Source organism: Cervus elaphus, chromosome 5 (assembly GCF_910594005.1).
Source record: "Cervus elaphus chromosome 5, mCerEla1.1, whole genome shotgun sequence".
NCBI lineage: Eukaryota > Metazoa > Chordata > Mammalia > Artiodactyla > Cervidae > Cervus > Cervus elaphus.
The window spans coordinates 29951643-29964301 of record NC_057819.1 but is presented as its reverse complement, the minus strand read 5'-3'; the positions used below and the strand labels follow the sequence as shown (position 1 = coordinate 29964301).

Here is a 12659-nt window from a genome sequence, read left to right as displayed (position 1 = left end):
CAAGGACCTCATGTATAGCACAGAGAAGTATACTCAATATTCTGTAGCAATCTAAATGGGAAAATAATTTGAAAAGGAATATATGATATATATGTGTGTATATATATATATATATATATATATATATATATACATACATGACTTTCCTGGTGGTTCAGACAATAAAAGCATCTGCCTACAATGCAGAAGACCCAATACATACACATGCATATGTCTAAGTCACTTTGTTGTACACCTAAAACTAACACAACATTGTTAATCAACTATACTCCAATATAAAATAATTTTTTTAATTTCATAAAGCAAGCTAATATCTGAGATGTGCCTGGAAGGACTGCATAGATTAAGCAGGAAGTTGTCATCCTAACCAAAAGCCTGTCTAAGCATAAGTGGCAGACTGGCATAACGACAGACTGGCCTTTCTGAGATAAGAAAGTAGTTTTATACTAAGTTCTGCCTGTAAATCAGAGAGGCCTCTGAAAGTCATAGTGAAGAGTCTGCCCTGGATCCATGAAGGAATAAGACAACATTGTGGGTCTGGAACATAAGATTAACAAGATGAAAATGGAAACAATATATAAGGTGAATAATAATGAGCAGAGAAAAATACAGTAAATAAGTACAAAGCGATTGCATCAGATATGTTGAACATGATGGTAAGCACAGATGCAATGAATAGGACAGATATAGGAGATCACTTTAAGAGAAAATAGGTTCCATTTAAGTTTCATGCCCAAATAACTAAAATAATGAAGAAGCTCATTTTAAAACCTAGGGAATTATTTGTAAAAGGAAGATCATTAACTCAACTGACTGCAAAATAATAGCACGCCATTAAATTAGAACTGCTCAATAGCAAGTAAGAAAACACATAACTGCCCATCGATGAAAATTTGTTCTACTTCGTTACAGTGATAATAATATAGGCAATTTTCAATTGCATCCATTGTACAGGCTCTCCGTATTCTTTATAAATCAGCATTTCATTTTTCTTGCCAATGTATTTATCTTGAACATTCCTATTAGGTAGTTATAAAATGGAACTAAACAAAAATCAACCCATTTTATTAATAGAATTAATTACTATTAATGAATAGTAGGCAAGAAAATCAGAATAGGAAGAAAATGGCTAACATTATTTAGAAAACACATGATGGCTTTAATTATTCACAATAACCCAACCCTCCTTACTACACAGAACGGATGTACACAGATGCTATCATTAAATGGTACGATAGCTCTCTCAAGGAGACAAAAAAATTCTCGAACACATTTATACACACACAACTTTCTCAGATTGTGAACTAGTAAAAAAAAAAAAGTCATATTGTTTCCCATTACACACAGAGAGAACCATAAATCTTTATGCCATGATCTTAAAGCTACAGTGCCAACAGTTTGAGGGCTTCCCAGGTGGCTCAGTGGTAAATAATCTGCCTGCTAATGTAGGAGACATAGGAGATATGGGTTCAACCCCTAGGTCAGGAAGATCCCCTGGAGGAGGAAATGGTAACCCACTCCATTATTCTTGCCTGGAGAATCCCAAGGACAGAGGAGCCTAGTGGGCTACAGTCCATAGATTTGCAAAGAGTAGATGACTAAGCATGCATGCACCAACAGTTTGACAGAAAGATCATTAAGAAGATAAAATAAATACATGCAAACACGACCACACGCTCAGAAATAACAGCAGCCCACATCAAGTATCAATTAAGGGCTTCTTATATCGCTTCTTCACACCTAAGATCGAAGCACAGGCCCAAAATGGGAGAAGTGAAAGTCGTTCAGTTGTGTCCAACTCTTTGTGATCCCATAGACTATACAGTCCATGGAATTCTCCAGGCCAGAATACTGGAGTGGGTAGCCTTTCCCTTCTCCAGGGGATCTTCCCAACTCAGGGATCGAACGCAGGTCTCCTACACCACAGGCGGGTTCTTTACCAGCTGAGCCACAAGGGAAACCCAACAATACTGGAGTCGGTAGCCTATCCCTTCTCCAGAGGATCTTCCAGACCCAGGAATCAAACCAGGGTCGCCTGCACTGCAGGTGGATTCTTTATCAACCAAGCTACCAGGGAAGCCCGAGAAAGGAGATTTCAAATGTAGCTTGCAAGCATATTAGTTACACCTATTGTGAGCGAGTAGGTGAAATTCAAACAGTCCTTCATGAACAGTAGAAGGTTCCCTAACTCAGTGATGCCAAAAAAGGTAGTATGTACCAAGAGGTTATGATCTGGCCAAATTCAGTATTACAAAGTGTTATTATGTCTGCCATGAGCACAAATAAACACAACAAATCATGTTTTGGTTTTGGTTGTGATAGTTCTATTTTGTTTTGTTTTTGCTTATTCAATCAAGAATTCAGAAGGTATATTTTAGAAAGTTCTGGTTTCATATACAATAGAGATATAAATACAAATCTATAAATCTATGCCTCCTTCTTTTCAATTATGGCAGGCATTCATTAGATAATTTATATTTGTCATCTTTCAATCACTATTTCTTGAAATTAATAGTAGTTTAACACATTTATTCCAGAAAAGAGAAGATTGTGTGGTTTTAAAAGATACTAAAAAAAAAAATCTGATTACTCATGACATTTCAAGAAGAAATGCTACCACTGAAAGTTGTTAAGCCCTTATTATTAGACCAAGATATATTTATTTCATATGGTAGAGCTTTCCAAGACAATGCACCAAAAATAGCAGCTGATCTATTTAAGTCTGGATGGAGATAAAATTTTTAAAAGATGATTCTGTATCATTCTACTATTAGATAGTCATAAGGCTATCATCACATATAATATATTAGAATCAAAGAATCTTTAAAATTTCACAAACTGAAATGTCCATAAATACTGCCATCTGGCCTAACCACTTATTCAATGCTCAAACTTGCTACAAAATAGGCCGCCAAGCAATTATCCCCCATGGCTGAGTGCTTGGAGTGACTGGGAACTCCACTATCTCCCTGCCTAGGCAATTATATCTGGCAGACTGCTATTAGAAAATTCTTCGTGATTCGGAGCCAAAAATATCTCTCCTCGTGTCTTCTACTCATTAGTCCTTGTTTTAACTATCGGTGCCAAGCAGCAAAGACTTTCTCATCTAAATCACAATTTTTCAAAAAACTGAAGACAACTGTCAAATATCTCAGTTCTTTTAGCTCTTCCAAATATGACATTATGGTAATTACCTCAACTATTCTTATTTCTCTCCCCTGAAAGTACCAACTAGCACAGTACAGAAATCTCTGTAAAACTTGCTCTAAATAACTGAATTCTTTTAAGTGAAGTAATATGTTTCACAGAATTAGTAAAATATTAACACTGATTTCTTTCTTAAGTAACTAAATACAGTTATATATAGCTGAGAAAGATATGGAAAGATAAAGTATATAGTTACTTATCTGTATCATGTATATTCTAATATACTATTCTACTCTATTATACTATATTATGTTACATAATGCTTCATCTGTATCATGGTTACAATGTTAATATACTGGTTATAATATTAATATATTATAAATAGGGCTTCCCTGGTAGCTCAAATGGGAAAGAATTTACCTGCAATGCAGGAGAGTCTGGTTCAATTCCAGAGTCAGGAAGATCCCCTGGAGAAGGGAACAGCTATCCACTCCAGTATTCTGGCCTTGCAGTCCATAGGGTCACAAAGAGTCAGACACAACAGAGCAACTTTCACTTTCTTTTTTTTTTAAACAATATTAATAGTATCTAACATTTTTTTCCATTTGCTCTCTACCAAGCTATGCTTTCCCCATTCTATATACTTGGACACATGTTTTCTGAAACAAAGTGCAGTTTATACTTCAATTTTGTTAGATTCAGCCCCTCACTCTGGCTGTTCAAGACCATATTGGATCCTAATTCTATCTCACGTATCCACCATCTATTTCATTTGAGTGTTTCCTTTGTACAATCTTATTTTAGTCATTGGTAAGATGTTTAACATGACAAGGCCAAACTTTCATCAGGAAACACCATGCAGGTTGAAACGTTGTACTAGCTACCTAGCTGTTAACTAATTTTCCCTATACTCAGACTATATGTCTAAATACTGTCCACAGAGATCTATAAATTATTTTCCAGCACTATAACAAAATCTAGATACAATGACATAAGTCATTCAAAGATCTGATGTTTGTATTCATTTTTTAAACAAATGTTGTTCCATGTACATTTTGTACCTGGCATTATGTTGATCTCTCGTGACCAAGTCAGTAAGATGCTGCCCTCAAGGAGCTTACAGTCTAGTGGGCAAAGCAGGCAATTACAGGTGATATCATCAGATAGCCTTATAAATGGGACAGGCAATTAGGCAACCACAAAGGAACAGAGTGTGATTATAGCAATCAGATTGTTAGGCTTAGGAAAGGTTTCCCAGAGCAGACAGCAAGGTTTGTGTTGAATTGAGTTTGAGGTCATTATAGAACAGTCAGATCGAAATGTTGGATGTGTGGGTGTGGCGCTCTCTAGACATATCTGGGCTGGACATACAGATGTAGAAGTCAACAGTGAAAATGTAATATTTGCAGCTGTGGACTTGAATAAGAACACTGAGACAGAAGTCAATGAAAGAAGGAAACCTCTGGCACTTTAGCAAAATGGAAGAACGTTTCAGAGGTCTGAAACATCAAGTGTGTATGAGACTTGAGTACGGGTGTAGGCTGGATGGGGAGATAGAGCTGGGGGAGTCAGAGGCCAGTTCAGCAGGAGTTCTGTGCCAAGAAATGAGAACCTTCTCCAGAAGGCTATGGGATCCCTAAAAGGGCTCTAAGCATTAGAATGACTTGAGCAGACTGAAGAAAATACACTCCAAGATTGATGCGGGGTAGGAATTGATGGAGGACAAGAAGCAAGGAGATTAATACAGGCAAACACGTGAGAGGAGGAGAGAAATCAGGGTCATGATAGGGGTGGGAGTGACTGACAGGCTCCTAACATTGTGCAGACTCTGACCTTGGAGTCTGGGTGACGACTGGATTTGAGGACCTAAGGTAGACAGAGGGTCCCAGGAAATCTTAAGGATCTGAGTTTGGATGGAAAAGAATGCAAATGGAAACATCACTTTGGGAGAGGGTGAGGAGAGTTTCAATACTTGGTTTTTATCACTTTAAATTGAGTTTTAAGATCAATCCGGGATAACCAGGTACTAATAGAAAAGTTGGATGTATGAGTATGGCATGAGCTAAGAGAGGTCTGAGCTCAAATCAGAGCCTGAGGAGTTAATAGTGAATGGATGGAGTTAGTCAGAGATTTGGACACAACCAGTGAGGCAGAATGTATAGGAAATAAGAAGACCAAGAGATTAAGATCTGTGTAAAATTCAACCTGTAAAAGAGAAAGCTAAACAGTGTCCAAGGACTTAATCTAAAACACATTTTCTAATTTTATTTTATATTTATTAATAGATACTGAATTTCTGAAAATTTTTAACTCAAATTCATTAGGTAGTTGGTCAACCTGGTACTGCTGCTTTCATTACCTACCGTAAAAAAATGAATAATGGCATAAATTTATGATTGTCAAGCTTCTCAAAACAATCTAGGTTAAAAAAATAATAAAAAGCCACGAGAAGTTTATCATAAATTCAAGCTTCAAGCTGACCTAGAATATGAAGGGCCCTAAGTTCTTTATTTTTTCTACATTTAAAAACATTTTCCCCCTTATTTCTAATCTTTGGAGGGAAATGTTAGAAGAGTAAAATAGGAAGTGTTTGCTCATGTTTGCTACAAACGTACATAACACATTAACTGCATATATCCATCCAACTCCATTACTCAACTATATCCCCCAAAAGTTTAAATAAATCAAAATATCACTGGGCAAATTTCACCATATTGAAGAGTATACAGTAGTCCACTTAACTTTTTGGTTTTGTGATCTCAAATACTCCTCTTAGTCAAGATAATTAATGCTTGATCAACTTATACAAGATGGGCAAACTGAACGATATGAGATACAAATAACTTGCATAGTCTTTATCAGCCCATTATTATAACTGAGATTCCCAATCTGAATGTTCAAAGAAATTTAACATAGTGGATCCAATAATAGCCAGAAAAAAAACCTTAGTCTTCAGAGGTTTAGTGATCACTTAAAATCAAAATTCTTTATAAAATGCTCAAAGAAAAACTATATCAATCTAATTCTCCAAAGTACACCTACTTTTTAATAAGATGGATTTGGGGTAGCATCGCTATGGCAGCTGTTAATAAAGCTTTATTTAGTCTCGTTATTATTACACAAAAGTAAGCAATATAATCAAAATTTGACCGCCTACTGTGGTTGAGATAGATTTCTCAACATATCTAAAATACTGTGATACGGGCTCACCAGGTATATATTGGGCCTTCCACTTAGAGATTACTATATGTGCCAAAGAGAACCTTCAGCGTTTCACTCTTTATCTATCAGATTTAACTTTAGAAATCTGTCTTAACTGTAGAAGCATACACCCTAAGCATATACAGTCAGTTTATGTGTGTGTGTTCAGTCCTTCAGTCTTGTCCAACTCTGCAACCCTAAGGACTGTAGCCCGCCAGGCTGCCCTATCCATGGAATTCTCCAGGAAGAATACTGGAGTGGGTAGCCATTCCCTTTTCCAGGAGATCTTCCCAACCCAGAGACCGAACCTGGGTCTCCTGTACCGCAGGCAAATTCTTTACCATCTGAGCCACCAGGGAAGCCCTAGGCAATAGAGTAATTCTGGGAAGGGGTAAGTGTGAAAGTTGTTCAATTGTGTCCGACTCTTTGCAACCCCATGAATTGCAGCCCGCCAGGCTCCTCTGTCCATGGGATTCTCCAGGCCAGAATACTGGAGTGGGTAGCCATTCCCTTCTCCAGGGGATCTTCCCGACCCAGGAATCAAACAGGGTCTCCTTCATTGCAGGCAGATTCTTTACCACCTATGCGTTCAGGATGCCCTCTAAAAGATCTTATAAGATACACAATAGTTATAAGGCTTGCAGTTGCCATATTCAGAATTCTGGTTCATGACATTTGATGGGTGGCCTGGGTTGGGGAGGGGCAGGGAGACAGGATTCCTATCAGCTTCCTCCGTGATCACAGATGGCTTGACTGCATAAACAGAATCACCAGGACTATAAAACAAATGCAACAGTTCATGTCAATATGCTATGATTTATCAAATAAAAGGTTAATATAAACAAGATCCAAAACAAGACAAGGTGTCCTTTTGCTTGGGAAGAGTAAGGCCTGACCATGTCCAGTTCCCTAAAATGCTCATCTCCCAGCTGTTGCACAAAAACTGTATCAGTGAAGATGAGTGACAGAGGCAGGAGGTCACACTCAGCCAAGCAGATGGGGCCGTCCTCTCACACCCAGAACCCAGCCTGACATCAGACTGTGTAGACTGGAATAAGCAGAACCGTTATAGTTGTAAACCAGGAGGTATTGCTTAACAGGGAGATTTATGCACGACAAGGCTTCATGTGGGTCACCATACCAGCCCCAGAACTTCTGTCTCACATATTCATACAAACATCCACCCTGAATACAAACTCTAATATCTTTTCTTTAAAAAATACACTTCCCAAAATGTACCTTAAAAATTTTTATGGAATACCTATGAAACTATATAGTCTATATTTAAATAATGATGATGCTGGAATAATGTTACCCCAGATCAATATGGCACTTAAGAAATCTTAATGTAAAAATAGCCAGTATCAGCAAATTAATTTTTATTCCAGATAACTGCATACATTGTAACATTACTACCTAAAAGCACATATTTTGTGAAGGTTATTTATTTATATACTATTATTCTCCAGTAATATTAACTCTTTATTTTACAAAATGGAGTCCAAACCACAAACCTTGCTGGTTTTTTTCTGAGTGGGGAGGGAGTGGGAATTGGACTTAGATTTTTTTTACAAGTAACTTAAAAGTTAATGACATTTTCTGAGAAATATCTTTATTTCCTAATATATATCTTTTACCAAAAAAATACACTGAAATGGAAAACTGATCTACCATGTGAATTTTCTTCTGCCACGCATTAATATGAATTAAACAGACCTTAAAATTATAGTCCAGCTATCTGATTTTTTAATGAATATTCATTTTTAGGAGTGGTTTCTAAAACGTCAACTTTCGGAACTGGTACTTGCTCAAAATACAGAATCTCAGTATCCAAAGAATTCAGGGTAAGAAAGAAATAACTTTTTTTATGACTTTTATAAAAGATGTATAAAATTATGTAAGTCCAGGGCATGAACAAAGCTTGATAAAACTCTACTATTTTCACCTGAAAGCTGAGAATTAGCTTGCACATACTAAAGCCTTCTTCACTCGTCACTTTCTACCTATGAAACAAATGGGTACATATTCTGATTGGGATAGTCCTGATGACATGTGTTTCAATAAACCACTTTAGTCTGATAAAAATGCAATAACATCTCTCTGTATAAGAATATAAGACATGAAGGACATACGATGGACATAGGTACTGCTTCTTTTTCCCCTTCCCTTTCTTTGAAGACTTTTCTTTTGAGTAGGCTTCTTCAATACACAAGAAAATTAAAATAAAAAAGGCCACTGCCAATAAAAACTTCATCTTGAAAATTTAAATTTCAGAAGATGGATCTACAAGAAAGAACAAGAAGATATTTACTTTCATGAGACAAATGACAATTACATGACTCTTTAAGGATCATGACTATTACTCATGGACAGGGCGCTTGTACATCATATTCTCACTACTCCTGGCAAACATCTGTCTTCCATACATGCACAAACATGAAGACTTTGTCATATTTTAAGCTTACTAAATATATTATACTTGGCAAAATTTTCCATTCTTCTTTCTCTTCCTTGAAAGAAAAACTCTGTAAATTGCATCTCTGTAATTGCACTTTACTATATATTTTGTGATGTTCTGTGATGGTTTCATAGTAAAAGTTAGTTTAAAAAATACTTCATAGAAAATAAGACCTCCATGAGGAGTAAAAAGTAAGTGTGTAAAATTATAAAATTGTAAATTGATACTGAATTACAGTGTATCAATACATGCTTAGAAAGATAACTGGAAAGATGTTTACAAGGTGTTAAGATTGTGTTAGTACATTTAAATTTATGTTTTATTTTTTAAATTTCTTCTGTTCTTTGACTTTTGTATGTATATTTTTTTCAAAAACAATATAAACTATTTTCAAGGAAAAAGTTAATTCTAATTATTAAAGGACTGATAGAAATAAAGGAAAAAAATTGTATCAAAGTTTCACCCTCTAAATTCATGGTCTTTATTTATATACATTAAATTTGCAAGTTATCTTTTACCCAAAAAAGGAAAGTGCATAATATTTTAAGTCAGCGTTCTCCTTTCCTACTCAGATGGTACTAACATTTATCATTCAATAGATGATTTCTGACTAGAAATTCTAGGCAACATTGCAAGAAATAAATTAGCAAATATAGTCAGATTCCTCCAAATAATCTTCTTAGCCATATTTTAACAACATTTTTCATGCTCCAAGAGAATTACATTCTTGCCTATCTGATGCAACAACAAAAACTTGAAGCATCTTTTAAACACTGGACTATTTAAATTTCTTCCGCATCCTTCATTCCCAAACCATAAATTGTTTCATCTTCCTTGTTGCCTGCAGAGTATGAGACTGGCCTGTTTCTCAACATTAACTTGATTCCCAACTCCTCATAATTTTGCTTCTCCTGTGGCGTGTTTTCCACCTATCTTCTTCCTAGGAACTCTTATTTTACCACATTTATTCTTCACAGTCCTTAGGCAAGCAGTAAGGGCTTCCTCCCTGGTCTTTCTCCTAAAGACACGACAGAGGGGACTTATCAGGCCCACAGCTGCCCTCAGCCAACTGGCAACACTAGACTTCTCCCCCTCCCCCGACGCCCCAGCCCAGGGGGACGTCTGGTGCAGACACCTTTGCCCAAGGCCGCAGGTACAGTGCCCACATCTTTGCCCACTCAGCCCCAGGAGCCCCAAGGCCCTCCTGGAGGTCTGAGGGTAGAGAAATTCCACCCTGTCTCTCTCTATCCACCTCCCACCTTCCGAAGGGGCTGGCTGCAGGGACCGAGGGACCCCTGCAGACCAAAGGACGCCAACTGCGCCTCTGATCCTCCGCTGCCCGCATCCCTCCAGCCGAGCACACCCACACCGCTGACCCGCAGGGATGCGCTCGCCTCCTCCTTCTCTTCGTCCTCCTCGCGCCGCCGCCGCCGCAATGCCCGGTGCCCCCGCCAGGCCTTGCCGCAAAGGTGCGCATCCCTGGACCCCCGCGCCGCCCCCTCTCCCGGAGCCGACTTACCTGAGGCGCCCCTCCCGCAGCCCCGGGAGGACGCGCGCTCCGCCGGACGCGCCGGTGCGGGGGGGCCGGGGCTGGGGGGAGCGGCCGCGTCCCCGTCCCCGCGTCCCCGTCCTCGCGCCCCCGTCCCCGCGTTCCCGCGATGGGCTGACGCGCCTGCTCCGGCCGAGGAGCCTGCGCCGTGGTGTCCGCGCCGGTGCGGTCTGGGCGCTGCGGGGCCCGCGGCACAGCCGGAGCGTGGCCGGAGGTGGGCCGGGCGGGACTGCAGAGGTGTCCTGGCTGCGCGCGTGTCCCCTTCCGGCCTCTGAGTGGAGGAATGCAGTCCCCACCAGGGGCTAAAGAAGATGGGGAACGGGGGGGTCCCCGATGGGGACAGGGCGCGGGGGACAGCTGGGTTCGTTCGAAAGGAAAAACCTTTCAAGGAGCTGGAATCCGTTAGAGTCTATTTTTTACCACTAGCAACAATCAAACAACAAATGACCTTAAGCAGACGACAGACTCCGTGACTATCATTTTTATGGTCTCCTGGCATCTAACTTCCTCTCCAGTCTTTTTTACAATTTCTCTAAGCCTGATCTTTTTAAGCATGCTGAAATTGATCAGAATCAATAAAACCATACAATCTTGGACACAAGTTGATTCATATCTTGGCTTTTGTAAATAATGCTACAATGAACATTGAGGTGCATGTATTTTTATGAATTTTCTTCAGATAGATACTCAAAAGTGAAATTTCTGGGTCATATGGTATCATCTGTTCTTTTTTTTTTTTTTTAATTTTTATGCGTCCTCCGTAGTGGCTGTACCAGTTTACATTCCCACCCACAGTGCACAAAGGATCCCTTTCCTACGTGTCCTCACCAACACTTACTAGTTCCCATGTGTTTTGATGACCGCTGTTCTGACAGGTGTGAGGTGACAGCTAATTGTGGTTTTGTTTTGCATTTGCCTGATGATTACTGATGTTGGGCATTTTTTCATGAGTCTGATGGCTGTTGGTATGTCTTCCTTAGAAAATGCGTTCTTGAGTCTTCTGCTCATTTTTTGACTGGGTTGTTTGTTTTTTGATATTGAGTTGTATAAGTTCTGTGTTTTAGAGGTTAATTCCTTACTGGACATACCATTTGCAAATATTTTCTTCCATTCAATAGATTGCCTTTTTGTTTTTTGTTGATGGTTTCCTTTGTTTTGCAAAAGCTTTTTAGTTTAACTAGGTCTTATTTACTTATTTACCTTCGCTACAGGAGATCCAAAAGATATTGCTAAGACCAAGGTCAAAGAGCATACTGCCTGTGTTTTCTTCTCAGAATTGTATAGTTTCAGGTCTTAAATTTACATCTTTAATCCATTTTCAGTTTATTTTCGTATGTAGTATGAGAAAATGTTCTAGTTTCATTCCTTTGCATATAGCTGTCCAGTTTTCCCAACACCGCTTATCAGAGAGACTGTCTGTTCCGCATTGTGTATTCTTGTCTCCTTTGTCATAGATTAATTCGCTCATTCATGTGTGGGTTTATTTCCAGGTTCTCTATTCTACTTTGTTGGTCTATGTGTCTGTTTTTCTGCCAGTATCATACTGTTTTGATTACTATAGCTTTGTAATACTATTCGAAGCATGAAAGTGTGCTACTGCCAACTTTGTTCTTCTTTCAGAAGATTGATTTGGCTATTTGGGATCTTTTATGATTTCATACAAACATTAGAACTGTTATTAGAGTTCTAAGAAAATGTCTTGGGTACTTTGAAAGGAATGCCATTGAATCTGTAGATTGCCAGGGGTAGAAAATATATTTTTGTTGCTGTTGTTGTTCAGTCACTAAGTCATGTCTAACTTTGCAACACCATGGACTGCAGCATGCCAGGCCTCCCTGTCCTTCACTATCTCCCAGAGTTTGCTCAAATTCATTTCCATTGAGTCAGTGATGCTATCTAATCATCTCATCCTCTGTCACCCCCTTCTCCTCCTGCCCTCAAACTTTCCCAACATCAGAGTCTTTTCCAAAAGTTGGCTCTTTACATCAGGTGGCCAAAATATTGGAGTTTCAGCTTCAGTGTCAGTGCTTCCAATGAATATTCAGGACTGATATCTTTTAGGATTGAATCCTTTGATCTCCTTGCAGTCCAAGGGACTCTCAATAGTCTTCTCCAGCACCACAGTTCAAAAGCATCAATTCTTCAGTGCTCAGCCTTCTTTATGGCCAAATCTCACATCCATACAGACTACCAGAAAAACTATAGCTTTGTATATGGACCTTTGTTGTCAAAGAGGTACCTCTCCTTTTTAATACACTACCTAGGTTTGTCTAGCTTTCCTTTCAAGGAGCAACCATCTTTTAA

General features: G+C 38.8%; 1 protein-coding gene across 2 annotated transcripts in view; it reads right to left on the bottom strand.

The window, feature by feature from the left end:
• GLRB (glycine receptor beta) overlaps positions 1-10463 on the bottom strand; it is a 94339-nt gene extending 83876 nt beyond the window's left edge. Inside the window, exons 1-2 of one of the 2 annotated variants that reach the window (XM_043902283.1) lie at positions 10326-10463; positions 8481-8631 (exon numbers count right to left, since the gene is read on the bottom strand). In XM_043902283.1, coding sequence (XP_043758218.1) covers positions 8481-8602 — 122 coding nt within the window. In that variant the 5' untranslated portion in view covers positions 8603-8631; positions 10326-10463. Of the gene's footprint in view, positions 1-8480; positions 8632-10182; positions 10289-10325 lie in introns of those variants that run through there. The other variant, XM_043902284.1, reaches the window with a different exon arrangement.
• Positions 10464-12659: the final 2196 nt, after the last annotated feature.